The 20,782-nt window shown below is 34.1% G+C and overlaps 1 protein-coding gene across 3 annotated transcripts in view; it reads right to left on the reverse strand.

Moving 5' to 3' along the window:
* The window catches only part of LOC124354212 (sodium-coupled monocarboxylate transporter 2-like), a 51,931-nt gene extending 38,759 nt beyond the window's left edge, over nt 1-13,172 (reverse strand). The window contains exons 1-3 of one of the 3 annotated variants that reach the window (XM_046804499.1): nt 13,055-13,172; nt 10,717-10,923; nt 1,725-1,884 (exon numbers count right to left, since the gene is read on the reverse strand). In XM_046804499.1, the coding sequence (XP_046660455.1) occupies nt 1,725-1,884; nt 10,717-10,922 (366 nt within the window). In that variant the 5' untranslated portion in view covers nt 10,923; nt 13,055-13,172. Of the gene's footprint in view, nt 1-1,724; nt 1,885-1,963; nt 2,298-10,716; nt 10,924-12,904; nt 13,013-13,054 lie in introns of those variants that run through there. The other 2 variants (XM_046804498.1, XM_046804500.1) reach the window with 2 other exon arrangements.
* Between the last annotated feature and the right edge of the window lie 7,610 nt (nt 13,173-20,782).

The raw sequence follows: 20,782 nt of genomic DNA on the forward strand, positions 1-20,782 counted from the left end.
GATTTTATGCCTTGGGCGTCCACGAAGTACTACCTTATACCATAAACATCCATCCAGTGGATGGACGCATGAATTGGTTTCCATCTTGTCTTTCTGTTGAGTTGCGACCTCCATCAGAGAAACATTGACATAACATCATTTAGTGTACCTTGTTGTAACAGAGATTTTGTGAGAAGTGTACCAAGGGCTGCTGCTGAAAGTTCCTGCAGTGATGACGAAAATACAGTCATACTATATCATTTAGTAATCAGTAACTTTGGGTGCAACCCATTAATAAAAAAAGAAAAGTCTGGTAATTCCACCATTTAATAGCAGATTTAGAGGGAGGCAAAGAAAGATTCAGATGGTATTTTAGACTAAGTTAAGAACAATTCAAAGAGGTTTTTATATTTACAGAGAATTATATAAAGAGGGAAAACACCAATTACAGGAAATCAATCACAAGCAGAGAACTACTAGCTGTATGCGTGAAGTAGGCTTTTAAATCTATTAAGAACCAGCAAAACCTCAAAGGTATTGGTTAATATAAGCAAAAACATAATTTTATACTTTCATCAAAACTAAAAAAATGTTATTTTATTTTCTACAGTATAGATTTAGGATGTGCTATATACATTCCAAAATAATATTGCTTTTTTTTCTTGGTTCATAAGTAACAGATTTCTGAATTTTAAATATTTTTATGGCCCTCATATAAGAACAAAGTGGTGTACCAAGGCCAAAAAATCAGCTGAGATATTTAAAAGGTACATTTTTGTAAGTTTCTAATTGTTCATGTTTTTTGTGGGAAATGTATAATTTCCAAAATATATATTATATATATATATATTTTAAGTTATGTAGAAATTTGGCATAATTCTACCATGAGAATAGTTGTAATAGGCCAATTTGTATACAAAATCTACCTAAAAGGTTAATGCTGTAAACACTATTTCCTGTGGTGTACCAAGCCCAAAAAAACAGCTGAGATATTTAAAAGATACATTTTTGTAAGTTTCAACTTGTTCATGTTTTTTGTGGGAAATGTATAATTTCCAAAATATATATATTGGAAGTTATGTAGAAATTTGGCATAAGTCTACCATGAGAATAGTTGTAATAGGCCAATTTTTATACAAAATCTACCTAAAAGGTTAATGCTGTAAACACTATTTCCTTTTAGACTTGAAGTGATACATTACAACACTGTACAAAGAAATTACCATACACTGCCAAATTATCAAACTAAAATGTCTAAGTTTGGCCTTATAGTCTGAAATTATAAAGCCTTTTCTAAATATAAATTTGTCAAATTTATGCAAAGAATAATGTAAAATTGCCTTCAAAGAGCCTGGATTCCTATCTAAACTCTAACTCTATTATTGTTACCCTTTACTTTCGATTTAAGTGTGCAAGTGACAGTTCAATGCAGAATCTGACCAGGGTGTGCACCAGTATGAGACTAGAGAAATGAGTTTGCATCTGTTAAAAGGACTAACGTTTTAAATATAAAAAATGATATTTTAACCCAAATATTTTCTTAAATAACTATAAAATTGTATTATCAAAGCAGTATCACAGACATATTTTCATGCAATTATTAATTATTACCAATTATGTAATGCTGATTGGAAAGTTCATTTCCAACTTTTATTGTGTTTAGTTCCTAATTAATTTACTGCCTATATTTTCTAAGAAGAAATAACTGCAAACGACAATGTATCAGATGTTGACACACATCTTACCTCGTAGAGAGAAGTGAGCTGGAGCTTGTAAAAGACAGGAATGAAGAAGCAGGTATTGATGATAGTCACAATCACTCCACTGATGATGACAGTGTAATACTGCGTCCCATACATGTACACCTCCGATGGTACTCCTATCACTGTCACACTTGATACATGACTGGAAAAAGAATTGGAGAATTGAGAATATTTCACTATCGAACTTTTACATTAAAACTTATAACTTACTGTTTAATTACCATAGTTATCCATAAACAGTTGGGTTTTGGAGAGGAAAGCTTGTGCCTTTCTTTGCTTTCATTTTATATCTGTCTGCATTTCTTCAAAACTCTTCATTTCACAGATTAAAACTCAAGTCAGTGAATATGTTTTTCTCACATAAGACATCATTGTCATTTAGTTGGCGAACTTCATTAAAGCCTAATCTATAAATAAAAGAATTTATGAAAATCTAATGACATTCAGTACAGCAGTTCTATCCAGCCGATTTCCTTCATTTTGGATTTAAATTAAAGGTATTTGTTTAAGTTCAGGCATCAAGTATTAAAAGTTACTTAGCTTTGGTATTTTTCATGTTTTACTCAAAAACGTAAAACTTTTCCTTATATATATTTCTTATGAGTTTGTGAAACGTACTGTTACCATTTCTTTTTCAATTTCTCTGGTATTAATATACTTTGTTTTTATTTAAGAACACTCAGTGAAATGTGGGCTTCTTTTCAAGCTACTGATTACGCAAATTGGTTGAGACTGAGAAGATTTAGCCTAACCTAAATTTCAAGAGAGGTTTGTTTACATTCAGTGCCAGCTGTAAGTTTGTTTACATTAGATTATTTTAACCTGTTCATGTAAGTTTAATGTAGCTGTTGGTCTCGCCCCTTTACACATGTGTTTAGTTGCTTTATAAATTTTGTGAATATTTTGTACTTTGAATTACGGGTCTTTGAAGGCAAACAAAAGACGCTTGTAGGAATAGTGAAAATGAAAATTTTAGAGTAAACTAATTTAATGATATGTGGTCCTTTAACCACAAGAAAAAGACAAGTCCTTGATGATGCTGATTTGATGACATCTGATCCTTCTTCCTCTAAAAGAAGACGACTGGTACCTGCACCAGCTAATCCTAATTTAATGGCATGTGGTTCAACCAAGCATGGGTGAACCATCAACAATTTTGAAGTGATTCCCATTATGGGTGACGGTAAATGTTTATTTCGGGCAATCTTTGTTACTTATGTGGAACTGAAGATAGACACCATGAGGTCCGTTTGACTGCTATTGACCACACTGCTAAGAAATGGCATGATTTAAAAATGTAATTGTTGGCGATGAAACATATGGGCAAAGTATTAAAAATGCTACTGATTATAAACGTGTAATGAGTGCCAATGGCCAGTATGCAGAACATGCTGAACTTCACAGTGTGAATGAGCTTTTTCCAAATTGTTTGTTTAGAGTTAATCAGGAAAAAGGTGACAAAATTCCTAATTATGGTTCTGCAGGGACTATTCATGACTTCATGACTATTCTCTGGAAACCGAGATAATGGGCAACACCTATGGGGGAAGCACTTAATAAAAGTTCTGTAGTTGTTGATTCTGACATTAAGAGGACTAAAGGCAAGGCCACTCTGACTGGCTGCCGTTAGGCAAAGGACAAAACCCAAAAAGAGCCAGAAAGCAAAGTATTTAGGAGTAGTAAGAAATTTAAATTTACTTCAAGGGCGGTTTCTGATACTACTTCAGATGTCAGTCCTTACTCTGTAGGTGGTCTTGAGGGAGATTGTCAGTATTGCTCAGTATTGTATCTCAAATCTTAGAAGAATAGAGCTGGATAGTTCACTCTCTGTTGCTAGGATGAAAAAAATCAAACTTCCACCTGAAAGATCTAAAAATTTCAGGAACAATATTCGCCAATATAATAATGCAATGTCATTTGTTTCATTTGATGCACTTACCACATAACTATGGTCCTTATTCCTTTAGAAGCCATGGCATGGTTTACCACTGAATTTCTCCATTGTATCCTGATGATTCCCAAAATACTTCATATGGTCAGTTATATATTCTTGATTTAGCCAAATGAGAATGTCACATGATGCTAACAAAGATTTGGCCAACAGATGCTTACCAACTTGAGTGATCTGCTTAGTAAATTCAATCCTCCTTATGTCCGTTCATACAAAACCATGAACAGAAACTTGAAGAGGAAAAAGCCCTTACACTTAAAGAAAATTATTGTTCACCAACAAATGTTGTTATGCGATTCTACTATGAACCATCAGATCAGCGGCATTATAATGATCCTACTACTTCTGAAATTGCTGCAGTGTTTGAAACAGCTGATGGAGCACCTCCTTCTCATAGACATATAACTGTTTATGAAAGAGCAGGTGCTTTACAAAAGATAGATTATGATAGTATACATTGTGATCCTATGTGCTACGCTTTGATTTGACCATGTGGTGAAACTGGTTATCATATAGATATGCCAATTCAAGTTGTGCATCAAACTAAAATACGAAAGACTGTTACTATGTGAGAATACTTTTTATGTAGAATTGCAGTCCGAGAGAATGGTCCTGTGGGTGACTTCAAACTAATAAATGCTGGAAAACTTACTCAGCAATTTTTGTGGACTATTACTGCCATATTAAAGGAGATAGACTGAAGTACATCCAAACGGAACAAACTAAATTGCATGTAGAAACATACATAACTTTAACAGATGCTATAGGTATGACGATTGAGCATGAAAAGTTAAGAGTTGGTGGGATTGTAGTTCTGCCTTCATCTTTTATTGGGAGCTCAAGAAATATGAAGCAGGATTACCAAGATGCTATGGCATTAGTGAGAAGGTTTGGCAAGCCAGACATCTTCATGACATTTAATTGCAATCCTAAATGGTCTGAAATAACTGATAGCATTCATTCTTGAGAGACACCAAATAATAGGCCAGACATTATGGTACTAGTTTTTCATGCTAAAGTGGAAGAATTTATACAACTAATTTGTAAAGTGGAGATCTTTGGAACATTAAAAGCGTTTTTGTACACTGTAGAATTCCAAAAACGTGGATTGCCTAACATTTACCTGCTTTTAACATTGGAAGATAATTTTAGGTTTAGGAACCCAGAGGACATTGACAAAGTTGTATCTGCTGAAATTCCCGATTCTTCAAATAAAGAACTATAAATTAGTAAAAATTCATATGGTACATGGACTCTGTGGTCATCTCAATCCTTCCTGTGTTTGCATGCTAGAAGGAAAATGTAAGAAAGATTTTCCATTGAGGAAACATAAGAAAATGTAAATGGCTATCCACTTTATAGGCGAAGAGATAATGGCACGACCATAACTAAACACATTAATGGAGAGTTTGTTGATATTACTAATCAGTTCATTGTATCATATAATCCATTCCTCTTGCTATATTTCCATGCCTATATCAATTTGGAGATCTGTTTGAGTGTTCCCCCTATCAAGTATATCCACAAGTATTTTTATAATTTCTATAAATTCTATATAAGATTGCTTCAATATAGATAGATAGCTGCTGAAAATGATATGTTTAATCACGATGAAATTAATGTATTCTTAAATGTTTGATATGTTGGACCAAGTGAAGCTGCTTGGAGAATGTTTGCATATTTCATGCATGATCAATCGCATACTGTAGTTAGGTTACCAGTTTATTTGCCTAATTCTCAATATGTTTATTTAAAAAATGATGTTCCTGAGGAAGCAGAGTTATGTAATACACAGTTAATGAAATGATTCAAGTTGCACAGCAATGCTACTACAAGAAGTCCTTACATTTATCCTGAAACAACCGTCTAGTACAGATGAAGTAAAAATCAATGGCATAATCTTAACTTCATACAAAAACAATAGGCTGAATGTACATTGATTCACCTTCTGATTCAGAGCAGTACCATCTAGGGCTATTATTGCTTCACGTAGTAGGGGCTACAAGCTTTTAAGATATGAGGATCTTTAAAAATGTGAATTACCCTACTTTTAAAACAGCTGCCACTGCCTGAGGATTAATATTGGATGATGTAGAATGGCAACATGCTTTAGAAGAGGCTTCTTCCTTTCAAATGCCATATCAGCTTAGACAGTTATTTGCCTACGTATGTATATTTCAGAATCCATCAAATGCCTTCAATGTATGGAATCTCTTCAGTGAGGCAATGTCTCAAGGTTTCCTAGTCTCTTACACAGCTGAGGTAGCCTATCAGTTAGCTTTGCAAAACATTTTAAAAGATTTCTAAAATTACATGGTTGATGTCTGTCATCCTTTGATTTAACTACTATTGACAATTTACCTCAAACTATGGAAGAAACTACAGAAGAGATTCGAGTTGATGAACTAATACAAATGATGGCTTCACCAAAGGGAGTACAACAATTTGTTGTAGACGAAGTTCTCAACTCAATCCACAACACAGACTATTCTACAAGTGTTTGCAGGACATATTTTATAGATGGGCCAGTTAGTACTGGAAAAACATTTGTGTATAGATGTTTAATCCAGAATTGTATCAATTTAGGTATGCATGATACTTGTATCCAGTTTAAAAGTTAATAGTAAAGAAGCTGCCATAATTCATTCTGCAAAGTTAATCAACTGGGATGAGGCACCTATGGCCAACAAACACTCCTTAATGTGTATTAATTGACTATTGAAAGATATAATGGATAACGATATACCATTTGTTGGGAAAATCATCATCTTAAGAGGAGATTTCTGGCGAGTGTTGCCAGCTGTATATCACGCATCTAGAGCTGCTACAGTACGGAACTGAATGACATTTTATGCTTTCTTTTCAAAGTTTTCAAACTCACCAAAAATATGAGGGCTAACGCTGATGAATGTGAATTTGCTAATTTCCTGCAAGAAATTGATAATGGTCAATATCCTACCAAGGATGGCAGTTTAGTGGAGTTGACTTTGTCCTTGGTCTCAGACTCAGATATTGCCAGTAAAATATATGGTCAAAATTTATCATTCTTTCTTGACACCTCCTACCTTTCAAACCATGCAATTCTGACACCTAAGAATGAGCACTGTGATGAGATCAATAAAAGGGTTTCAGATCTCCTTCTAGATTAATCCTGAACTTACATGAGTGTAAATACTTGAATAACTGAAAATGAGAGTGAACTGCTACAATTTCCTTCTGAATTATTAAACAGCCTTAAAATGACTGGCTTACCATCCCATGAGTTGACTTTGAAGGAAGGTGCAGTTGTAATGCTATTGAGAAACCTTAATTTAATGAAAGGCACAAGACTAATTGTCAAAAAATGTTAGAGAAAATCGATTTGGAAATTATTTCAGGCAGAGAGGTTGAAAAACGGGTATTATTACCTTGCATTGACTTTCACCATCAGATGACACTACTGTTTCATGTCCATTAAAGCGAAGACAATTCCCTATCAAAGTGCCATTCTGCATGACGATTGACAAGTTGCAGGGTCAAACGACTGAGACGGAGTATATTACCTGAACCAGTGTTCAGTCATAGTCAGTTGTATGTGGCCCAATTGTGCAGGAAATCGTTAAAAAATGTTAAGGTAGAAATTAAACCTCAAGGTTGGTTCACATCCAATGTGGTTTGGAAGGAGGTATTGTGAAATTAGATAGCCTTTTTTTTGTGAACGATTTTGGAATGACATGACAAGTAATTACTATTTTTGTATTATTTGTGATTTTTCATGCAACATTAAAAACATGAGAACTGATTTTGTAACTAAGTATGTTACTCCCATATACTATTTTTTCCATTGATGAGATAAACAATTACTAACGTGCCCCCCTCCCCACTAATTACAGTATCAAGTAATACTAATGAGTAGGAAGGTCCACTATTTTATTATTATTTTTCAGGCCTCTACATGATTTGAATGAAGTTGGAACTTACACACACACACACACACACACACACACACACACACACACACACACACACACACACACACACACACACACACACACACACACACACACACACACACACACACACACACACACACACACACACACACACACACACACACACACACACACACACACACACACACACACACACACACACACACACACACACACACACACACACACACACACACACACACACACACACACACACACACACACACACACACACACACACACACACACACACACACACACACACACACACACACACACACACACACACACACACACACACACACACACACACACACACACACACACACACACACACACACACACACACACACACACACACACACACACACACACACACACACACACACACACACACACACACACACACACACACACACACACACACACACACACACACACACACACACACACACACACACACACACACACACACACACACACACACACACACACACACACACACACACACACACACACACACACACACACACACACACACACACACACACACACACACACACACCACACACACACACACACACACACACACACACACACACACACACACACACACACACACACACACACACACACACACACACACACACACACACACACACACACACACAACACACACACACACACACACACACACACACACACACACACACACCACACACACACACACACACACACACACACACACACACACACACACACACACACACACACACACACACACACACACACACACACACACACACACACACACACACACACACACACACACACACACACACACACACACACACACACACACACACACACACACACACACACACACACACACACACACACACACACACACACACACACACACACACACACACACACACACACACACACACACACACACACACACACACACACACACACACACACACACACACACACACACACACACACACACACACACACACACACACACACACACACACACACACACACACACACACACACACACACACACACACACACACACACACACACACACACACACATATATATATATATCTGAATCTGGTATAAAGTCTGGATCTGTTGTCAGCAAAAATGTCACTTTCACTGCTGAGCTCACTCATTTTAAGCTATTTCTTGGATGAAATAAGGTAATACAATGATTAATACTACACACACACATAAACACTGTATACTGCAGATACAAAAAATTGCATTAACATAATTTTTTACAAAAGTCAGTCCAACAATAAACATCAGCTGTGCCAGGGAGTTACTCACTGTGCCTCTGACACAACTGGTAAAATGCTGTTGCCTGAGTGAATAGTGAGTGCATTCTAGTGGTAAACCATTGAACTATGGAGTTAATCGTTTTGGCCACTGAAAAGTATTCACTGAGGTAAGACTTTTGGTATGTACAAATTTTTTAACACCCCCCTCAAAATTGGGATTTATAGGGGAAGGGTATAGATATATTAACAGTAACTCCATTGTGTAACAACTAAAATAAAGATCAGAATAAAAAAACAAGAATGGTGAACAAAAAATTATACGTCTTTCAATTCACTACAGTTAACATAGAATAGAAGTTCAGAATTTCATCTTTGTTCAAGGGTATATTTTGTAGAGTTGTCAGAAATTTAAGATTACATTACTACATTACTACCTTAAATTTAAGAAATTACTTAACTGATTATGATTAATCCTCACATTATATTTTGATTTATTAATATTTTCTTTATATCTCAATTTCTTCATTGCCAAGATAGAAAGTTATCCATGAGACATTTGTAAATATTTTGCGATCCTTTTTCTATACTTATATATATATATATATATATATATGTATATATATATAAAACACTTCAAATCTCTAGGTTATCAAAATGCTATTTTAAAATCTAATATAAAATTTGTACTTAATGAAGAAATAAGGAAGCACATTAATACAAATGTTTAAAATAAATTATTTATTTATTTCCAACGGCAGCAGCCAATTTACAAAGACAAGCATAGATGGTAGAATACAGCGGAAAATAAAATTAATACAATCAGATGAAAAATCTACATAAAGTAACAAAATAGGTATACAAAAATGTGATAATAAATAATAAGTATCCAAAGATATAACAAGTTATAAATATCCAAAACATAACAAAAAATAAAAATAAAGATTAACAAACAACAATAATTACTCAAGTATGGAAACAACTCAGAAAATTAATTCAAATAAATTGTACTTTACATAAAAAAACAATAAAAAACAACTAAAGTATAGGTAGATATCAACAAAAGTAGAATAATAAATAATTACGTAAAGGAAAAAATATTTATAAAAACTCTCTGTGCAACAGGAACAAGCAATCAACTAGCTAACATTATTTCATAAGTTTATAGATTACATTGCTAAAGTTTGCATTTGACGTAAGTACGTTATTATTAAAACAACATCCCAAACTTAGTGTTTTAATATGTAATCAGTAACCCATGTTCTAGAACGAATCGAGATAGATATATGAACGGCTCATCATTGTTGGACAGCTGAGCGTATGTTGGCAGTGCTTGTGATTGCAATCTTTTGTAATGTATTGTATTTCAAAGTTGTATTGAATAAATGTTACCAATTGATATTCTGGTTTATTGAAGTCTTTGGTTTAGGAACGACGATAACACATTCTTGTTAAATAATTTAAACCTAAATCTATACAGTTTAATTTTACCATTATTCTTGTTTGTAATTTCTGAACACAAAAAAACATTAGCTTGTGCTTTGAAGAATTTTTCCATAATATAAATGGCCCATAAAATATAGGTCAGTTAGTCTGTTAGTTATATTATTTTTAGGAACAGTGTGCATGCCTAAAAAAATGCATTATATTATATAAATGTGTCACTAAGACACAATTGAGACAGTGTAGAAAAACATATAAGATTGAACAATTTGTTTTAATTTTCCTATAACTTTCGTATATAGGGTAAAGATGACACATACCTGGCTATCAAGGACATGGTGACAGGAAAGACATTCATCCTTTTGTCACCCAGCACGTAGGAGGAAACGGTGCCTGCTCCAGATTTCAGTCCGTGGTACAGACTGATGGCAGTTGACAGCGCCAGAACTGCACCAAACACTGAATACTCTAACCAGTCAAAAGCCACTAGATCTGGTGCACGTTCCATTGTCATGTTTGGTGTCATCCTAATAAAATAAAATGATTAGTTACTAAAATTTTTACATCGGAAAATTAAAAAAAGATAGTAAAACAAAGCTATCCCTGAAACTTTTTTACATTTATTTCCTTTACATATAAAAAATAACCTAGTATCATAAAGTTGAATATTTTTTATGTGCATAAAATAACACTACTTTTACACCACAATATTCAATACTATGCTCATTTGCTGATGATACATTAGTTTGTATTTTAAACAAAAATATTAACACTTTTGAAATTATCGAAACTCTTGTATTAGATTGTTTTGCTGTGTTAATATTGAACAGACTACAAAAGAAGCCTGTTCATCTTTACCAACAGCCATTCTGTGTAATCTAGATGAAGAGGTGTTCTCATCTAATTAGGTACACAATTGAGTCCACTATGATGTTTTAGACATGATCTCAAAGCACTGTAGAGCAACCGAGTTTTTATACATAGTATAGTTATAGTGGGAAGGGTTGGTTCAATGTGAGTGTTGAACTTAGCTCCATTTTACTTTCTCCTTAGTGCAGCATCTGAAATCTTACACTGTCACAGACTCGACTTCTGGTATCTTAGAGTCCATGTCAGTCTGAAGAGATCCCTAAAAAAATAAGTTGGCTACAAAGACATTTAAAACAAGCTCCTTACATCCTTTCAATATTAGAGACTCCCAGACTACAAAATAGGTCTGTCTGGTTTTACCAAGCAGCCATCCTGTGTAATCTACATGAAGAGATGTTTTCACAATCCTTCAATTGTGCACTTCAAGATCCAACACAAGGGATAAACTTGCAATATGTCTTGTTTATTACGGAGTATGGTTAATAAAGTGCGATGAGCTCCTTTAGTGTTAAGGGTTTTTTTTGTTCTCTTAGGAAAAGAAGATTATAAAGTGCACTTAGTCCTGTAAGAAACTTAGCGCTGGGGCTAGGGGTAGGGGCTGCCTCCTATTGAGATCCGTGAGGAAGAATTTGGGCACTAATCTCAAACTCTCCCGTTCGTCATAGTAAGGTTTGTGGAAAAGATTTAACTTAATATCCTGAGGAGTTTAGTTCCCTGTTTGGGGAATACTCCAAAGATTATTATTAATGGTGGATGACTTAAAAGAATGATAGTGTTAAAGACACTAGGATTGTTGAGTGCTACAAAAAATAACTTAGTTATTCTGTATCATGGTAAACGGCTGCAATACTGTCATCCTTGATTGTATTATTCATTCAGTAGAGAGTGAACCTCGTGATGTCATAGCTTTTATATAGTGTTTAGTCAATTTTAGGTGTTTTTATAATCTTATTTAAAAAAGGGAATAATACTTAAAGTTTTAAAATTAATTAATTGCTACAATGTCAAACTGAACCTTACCAAACTTTGGGACGAAAATCGTATGAAATTAAAGCACCATCAGTATTTATTTTATTCTAATAGCTGAACCCTCTAAATGAGATGGACTCATACTATAATAACAGTTTTTTATGTTTATATAATTTCTTTAGAAATGTGCAACAAGTATTTTAAGTATAAATTGAATTCCATCAGGTGTACTTGGCATCATCTTAATTTTATTTCCATTAGAACAGTCTTCGACCTAAAACACTTTTATACTTTTATTTTTGGTTATAGAATTGTGAGAGTTATGTTATTCTAAATTTTATTCACATCTGAATACTCTTTAATGTTTTAAATATTGTTGTTTGTTTTGCAAATAAAGTGGAAATTTTATTTGATTGTTTATTTAGAAAGTATGCACTTTAAAAGAAAAATGTAAAGCATTTTGATGCTTGTTAATCATTATTTGAAATGAAATGTCTTTGATAATCCTATAATCAAAAATAAGATTGCAAATATAATTGAAGTTAAAATTGTTCTTATATAATTAATTGAACTCAATGTTTATTCTCTATAGCCAGCTTGTAGAGCAGTGCAATTAAAATAGTAAATAATTAAATTTATATTTTTAGAAAGAGGAAATTGAAGACAAACCTTAAATTATTAATAAATGAATGAAAAAAATTGGAAATAATGATTATAGAAAACTGTGCCAGTTTCTGTTCATTAAGAAAATTAATAACAATTATGTACATTCTAAACAAAATTACATTCTTATACACAATAAAGACAGTTGCTAATCACCTAAACTTCTCCAATGGTGTACTTGTTGGATTTAAAGACCTAAACACTATGCTGGATGCTTTACTGATAACAATCTCTTAACTACAGTTCCCAATCAAACAAAAACATATCTGGAAACATCTTATTGAGTGTTATGAAATGATTTGTTTATTACATTGAACTGTTGTCATATTAGCTCTTGATATTTAAAATTGATTTATGTGTGCCTATTTTTGTATGATTCATGTTCATAAAAAAAAAAAAACTGAATGATACAGATATTGGTAAAGCTTAAAGTTTAGGAAACTTGCATTTGATTATAATTTTTGTGGTTATACATTTTAAATATTAAATTTGAAATGTCATATTGAAATTTTTTTATCTTTTTTATTATCTTCCAAAGATCATAGTTCATCTTTTTAGAAGAGACTACACTGTTGATAGTATGATTTTTTTTAACCGGCAGCTATCCATCAATGTTTCACACATGATTTTCTGTGCTGTTTATATAATTTATTTTATAATTGACAAAAACACAAGTAATGTAAACAAATAGCTAACAGATAATGATAGAAAAGGACAAGAATTATTCGAAGGACCCTTGTAATCACAATACTGACTTTTTAAAATTTATGCATATTCCGAAAATGAGATAAGTACAGGACTGCCTGATCCTGTTCAATCAAAGCTATTCTGATTGTCCTTCTAAAGAAATGCATGTAGTTGCTTTAAGAATTTTAGTGGTTATTCCCTTAAATAACATAAAACTTTTTGAGAACTCTGTGCTAAACAATAATCTCATTACGGGGTGGTTGCACACAAAACACAATACAATATTATTAGTATCTATTGTTGGAACAGACCAATCTCAACAGGTGTTTACACTGATAACCTTTGTGGTGTGCATACCACAATCACTCACACCTGAATGCAAGAAACAACTATAAGTTGTCTTTTGAAGACCACATCAAGTTTATGACATCCTTAATTAGCTTTGAACAACTGCTCTTGTGCTCTTGCCAATATTGGACAAAGTTGATCTAACTGTGTAGCATCATAAATAAAGAAAAGATGTTTTTAGCATTGAACAACTGCTCTTGTGCCATGGCTTATCAAATATTGGACAAAGTTGATCTATCTGTGTAGCATCATAAATAAAGAAAGGATGTTTTTAGCATTGAACAACTGCTCTTGTGCCATGGCCTATCCAATATTGCACGAAGTTGATCTATCTGTGTAGCATCATAAATAAAGAAAGGATGTTTTTAGCATTGAACAACTGCTCTTGTGCCATGGCCTATCCAATATTGCACAAAGTTGATCTAACTGTGTAGCATCATAAATAAAGAAAGGAGTTTTTATGTATAGTAGCATACATTAGACAATGAATGCAACCACTTTATGCTCTGCAGCAGTTGTGTTACGTGGCAGCAATATCCAATAAGTGTCAAATGGATAGCACTACACGTTTAACACAAATACTGACTAAAAATTTTAATGGAACCAAGTCCCAAGGGCTGTTGGTCAGCAGCATCTGAACTCTATCTGAATCCAGAACCATCCATCCAACTGTTCAGTTCTCTGGCCTACCAATGCTTTTACTGGTACCTAGAACACATGTGTACCAATTAAACCTTGGTTTAGAAGTCTAATCAGAGTTTTTTTCTTTGTTCAAATGGTACCCATTCTTGACAAAGTAGTTAGAAAAAAATTGGCTTATTCATAACTTCTTATTTGATTTTTTTTCTGTATTTAGCTATGTGATTATCAAATTAAATTGATTCATCTTATTAGTCTAAAAGAAATGACAACTGTAATTATTCTAAATTGGTTCATGACCATTGGAGTGTAAAATCAAATTGATTGTTTACTTGAAATGTGAATGATGATAGTAGCTATATCAAAGTTATAGGTTATCAATTCTGCATTTTAAAATACTTTCAAATAAACAATTTCATGTAGCATTTAAATGGCTCCCTCTATGTTGTTCCCTCAATATTCTACTGCACATTTTACAAATATTTTTGTGCAGCTCATCATATACAACTGACAAACTACAAAATTAAGTAGAATGTATTTTATTAGTGCTAATTTCATCTTTTTTAATATTATTGTGTATTGAGCTGATAGTATACACAATGCCGATTCCATTGAAAGAGGTCATAAAGGCCATTTGTTTTTTATAACTACTCCTCACCTTCAATTCGTCATAATGTTCTTAACATAGTACTTAATTCAAACTACTATTGGAGAAAACTGACTTCTTAAAATAAATACTGATGATTGAGATCTTTATTGCTCATTCTATTACTGGGATGAATATTAATTTTCTCCAGAATTAGTTTTTATTAGAGGGCTAGAATAAAAGGTTGAAGGATCATTTGAATTCTTTATAGGACTGTTGAGACTGGTATGTCCTGGATTTTATTTTAATGCTGTAAGAACAAATTTCCTTCTGCCCTGGAGTTACACCTGTCATATAAGAAATTAGTAGTAATGCTCTTAAGATCTCCCAACTTGGAGGCAGTTTTTTGAATAAATATTACCACTTTCCACTTGGATGTTATTTCGATTTAATCTTACAAGGTTATTATATTCCTAGTCCTTTTTATCAATACTGCTTCTCTGGAATTTATTGAGGTTTAACTTTGTGATTAGTGGTGAAGCCTTGGTAAGGGTGTTTATAGTCCAGGGGGTCTAATATAGGGGTTCCAAAGATTTTGGAAGAGAAAAATGTGCAGGAGAAAATTAATTCACTAGGTAAAAATCTAATGACATTCAGCACATTTTACTTGTCATACATAAAAAGCATACTACTTTAGTTCTATAAACCTTGGTTAATTAATCACCCTCTCTTTTTAAATATTCAAACTATGCCATATACTCAAGAAAAGAACGGTTTTCATTGATTACTTTGCTAAAGGAGGGATTTTCTGCTCATAGAAGTAATTTAAAGTCAAACATATATTCCAGTTTGAGAATAGAAATAAAAGTGGAAATATTGTGCAGTGTTCTAAAAATTGCTAACTGATCATTTTTATATTCACAAGCAGTGTTGTTTCAAAACCTTGAAGAAACTTGGAACTCCTTATATGGATTACAGAATTTATGAAATATAGAAAACTATACCATAGTCTATCTTGCGTATGGTATGCATGTAAAAATATCAGGTGATCCCAAGAAAAAATTGGATTATTAGCACTGGTGGAATTAACCAATATTCAACAGCTTTTAAATTCTTAACTAAAGGAGACCTAAAGAAGATAACTCAGGAGAAGAGCACAAACAAAGTTAACAGAGAACCCCCTAAAGCAGACACCTCAAAATGCATCAATCAACCAACCTGCATAGAACCTGGTAGTCAAAGAGGAAAAACTCGTAGTCTACCCCAAACTGTAGGTATCGTAACCTCTATTTTTAGAAATAGGCCATAAAAACAAAAAACCTAAAGAAGACAGCTTATGACACCAGAATCTTCATCAACAAAGCAAACAATGAACACAAGCAATATAACAATATTACACCAGACCATTCAGTGAATTACAAATTTTAAAACATAGACTTTTACACTTACTGGAAATAGTAGATCCTAAACCTAACATATTAATCATAACTGAACATAGACTAAAACTAAACTAAATTGAGACTGTACTAATGATTCCAGGATACAGCCCGAAAATAAACTTCAGTAGGGAACATCATAGAAGTGATGGAATAGCCATTTATGTGGAAGAGAGACTGGATCAATATTCAGAGCATATTGACATAAACCAATACTGTGAAGAACTTTCCTGTGTAAATGGAACTCATGAAAATCATTATCAACCATGTCAGACCAACATCATGGGCATCTACACATCCCCAAATACAATCCTTGAAGAGACCCTTGACAAACTTTCACAAACAATTGAAACAACCAAAGTTGAACATTTACGATTTATTCTTATGGGAATCATAAATCCCAATAGAAATACAACATAACTCAATGAAGTTTTAGCATCCCACAATGCACCACCCATATAAATAGCCCACAAAGCACAATCATCAATAGACTGTGTCTGCACAAATATTAGTAATGAAAAGTTTATCACATGCAGAATCATTAATGCACAACTATCAGACCACATAGCTCAACTATGCACAGTCCATGCTCAAACAGAAGCTCCAGGGTAAAACACCATAAATCAAAGTCTAAAATCTCAGAGACTTAAAACTGCTCCAGCTGCAAACAAAGCACACAGTCTTACAGTCTTCCGAACTAGCTCTGAATTCAGCTTGTCTGCTGCAAAACACACCTGTACGAGCCTGAGCTAAAACAAAGTCAAGGCATTTTGTAGATGAGGAACCCTAAAGACTTAGAACAGCTTATGTAACAGCAGAATAACAATATGAACTAACTTGTAACCACAATGGCAGAGTGGAAGCAGAAAAAAAGGAAAAACCACTGATTGATGGCTAAGAATGCTTAGGCAGTGAGCATCTCTCCACCATATAAATGGAGCTGAAAAGAAGTCAAAAGCTGTATGAGTGGTAATAAACAATGTAAAAAAAATAAACGGCCAAACTCAAAGAACTCATATTTAACATAAATGACAATATAACAAGCAACCTGCAAGAAGTTGCCAATCAGTTCAACATATACTTTGTGAACATAGCCAAAGATACACTACAGCAAATGTACCAACACTTTGCTTTATATTTGGTATGCATTAGACATTATTCTAATAAATTAAAACAATATTGATGAATCATTGCAATATTTTTATTAGTTTAACCTTCAGCTTACTGACTGGCTTCGACCGTACTGCTTTTCAGACCGTGCTAATCACAAAATTTTGAAAATTACCTTTCATAGCAATGTATTTATAAATAAATATTTATTCTTTTCAAAAATACATTCTTAACACTTTGCTTTTGCACTGCAGTATCCAATTTTGGCATTTACACACAAAACACTGCTACTGTGACCTTCGTTGATGAACATATTATATGTCTACACTTCTATAGTTATAGTTAACACTTTGACAACATTGAACATCATATTATCTAAGATTGGAATACACACTAATACCAATACACCACATTATATACCATCAGTCTTAAATAATGAACGTGTGAACACAATCACCATGGAAGACACAACTTACTACTGTTCCGGCTGTCCTAAAGCCAGTAGATGTCTCATGTTGCAGTGAAGGTGTTAATAACATATTCTATAGTTAGAGATGTATTATACTTTAATGACTGTGGTGGATACAACTTACTAAGCTTGGAATAAGAGCACATGGTCTAACATCCCACTATTAAAATTCAGGCGAGAAATTGTGGTCATTAATGACTAGTCCTTCCTAAGGAACTAATATAAATGGGAAATATGTTGTAGTGTATTTGATCTAAGTTGCTTTGAATTTGCAATCACCTCTTGCACTAAAGGATACTTCTGGCAGCCGCAGACTTCTTTTTCTAGCTTCTTAGTATCAAACAAAGATGAATGGGTCTTAAGATTTCTGTGCTTAACTTCCTAGCAACCCTTTCTTTCTGGTAAACCTCAGCTGGATTTAAGATAAGAGGAGATTTTCAAAATATGTCCAGTTAGCATAAGACTTCCAGTTAAATGCATCTTGTTTCAAGGAATATAACAATACAGATTTCCATTTGAAGGTATTACCGTGAAAACAAATTTGTCTCATTATTATTTTTCAATAGTAAAGTTCACGTTCTCAAGGCTAGATTTTTATCGCATTTTTTTGATTATAATTCCTGAATTTTTAAAGTAAATCCTAGAGAATATTAGAGTCTAGTACCACATCTGCAACAAAATGACCTGCTAACTAACAAACAGCATGGTTTTATGGCAGGGAAGACAACATCCACAGCCATACTTGATTTTGTTGAAACCATCATTGACCACTTGGAATCTGACAACATCCCCATAGCAATACTCCTTGACTACAGCAAAAGTTTTGACTGTGTGGACCACAATCAACTTTTCAGAAAACTTAAGAATTAGGGCATTGAGGGGAAAGCAGCTGATTGGTTTGAAAGCTATCTTCTCAACAGAAAACAAGTCATAGAGATTAAACACTTGCATGAAGGAACCGTTCAGTATGTCAAATTGTAAACCCAGACCATAACAAGAGGTGTGCCATAAGGTTCCATTGTGGGGCCAGTCCTGTTTATTTTATTAATGAATGACTTCCTCTTATATTTACTCAAAACCATACATCGCTTATGTATGCTGATTACATAGTGACTGCTATGCACTAAAAGCCCAAATATTCTAAAATGTATTGCCATCACTGTTTTAAATACAGCTATTAACTATTGTAAACATACAGCTTACTTGGGGTTGTGCCGCGAATAATACGTAAGGTTGACGCTTACTCCACTACATAGACTATCGTCCTTCACATGAGGATCACCGCCCAATGCCAACCCACTATCCTGACCGGCAAAGTCACCAAGCCGACATACTGGAATTTAATGCAACCTTTCTGTGGCAAATTACGGTTGGTATCAACCCAGACCTATCATCCAACCATCTAACTGTTATTATCATCCTGGATCAGCCCGATACTACCACCTGCTAGACGACCCTGCATCAATTGGTTGGTTGACCTATTTCAAATATTTGGCTGTTCGTCCACGTCTATTAGTTGTCTTAGTCTCTTCAGTTGAGATTGGCGTGCAAGTTGAGGAGCTACATTCCTGCCTCAAGCAAGCCCCAAAACACTCCTACAGCCATGACCAACCGCAGCATTTCCTTATCACCGGTGCCGCCCACCTTAACATCTTCATGATGAGGTCCGAGAGAGACGAGGACTGAAAAAATTTGATAAATAGCGAGGGAAAATCGACAGAATCTCTGGACTCTCTTCATCTGGAACACGGCTCACTCTGGTGACTTACCAAAATCCTTAATTCAGATAAGAGGGTGGAGAGGCGACTTTGTGGACCAAACGCCCTTGTGTACTCTGCTGCAGAAAAGGCGGAAGCTTTCGCTCACTGCGTGCAGAATCACTTTGTCCACATCTAAACATAATAGATCTCCAACACTCCACGAGGGTTAAGGCGTTCCTGGAAGAAGCTACTTGGAATGTGGACGACGAGGGCGAGGACCTTCCTCCTATTACCGAGGAGGAAGCCTCCGAGCCCTCTGCCAGCTTCGACCTAGAAATAAAAAAAGTTAAAATCAGTAAATCGACAAATAAAATCAGTTAAACAATTTTGTAATAAAAGTTAACATTTGTGCTTTATTTTATTACTTATCGATAAAAATGTTCCGTTAAAATATATGGCGTTTTCTCGACTATATTTTCTTTCAAAAGGTTACCAACCAACACGAGTAATATTTATTTTTAATAGCTCCTTCTAATTCTTTATACTATCATCATACAGACATGTCTAAAAATTGCCTTATTTGATTTCAGGGGCCTTTTAAAAGACGAAAATACTGATGTCAGTTGTACTGTTAGGGCTTATTACAATTAATGTCTATACATAGGTATTTCAATAAAATTTCAGTTGAACAAAAACATGTGAATGTATACAAGACACCCGTTTATTAAATGTAAGATACCAAAGTCCTCTACGACCGTAAATAAGGGAGCAATGTACTCTGTAGTTTGTAACTAGTTGTACGCTTATTCTTCCCGTAGCAGGTGAGTGAACTCGTGTCTAAACAAATTTAAAAGTACACGAAGAGTTAAGAAATGTTTGTTGCATGTACGAAGGGAATAAACTCTACTT

Source organism: Homalodisca vitripennis, chromosome 2 (genome assembly GCF_021130785.1).
Source record: "Homalodisca vitripennis isolate AUS2020 chromosome 2, UT_GWSS_2.1, whole genome shotgun sequence".
NCBI classification, from domain to species: domain Eukaryota; kingdom Metazoa; phylum Arthropoda; class Insecta; order Hemiptera; family Cicadellidae; genus Homalodisca; species Homalodisca vitripennis.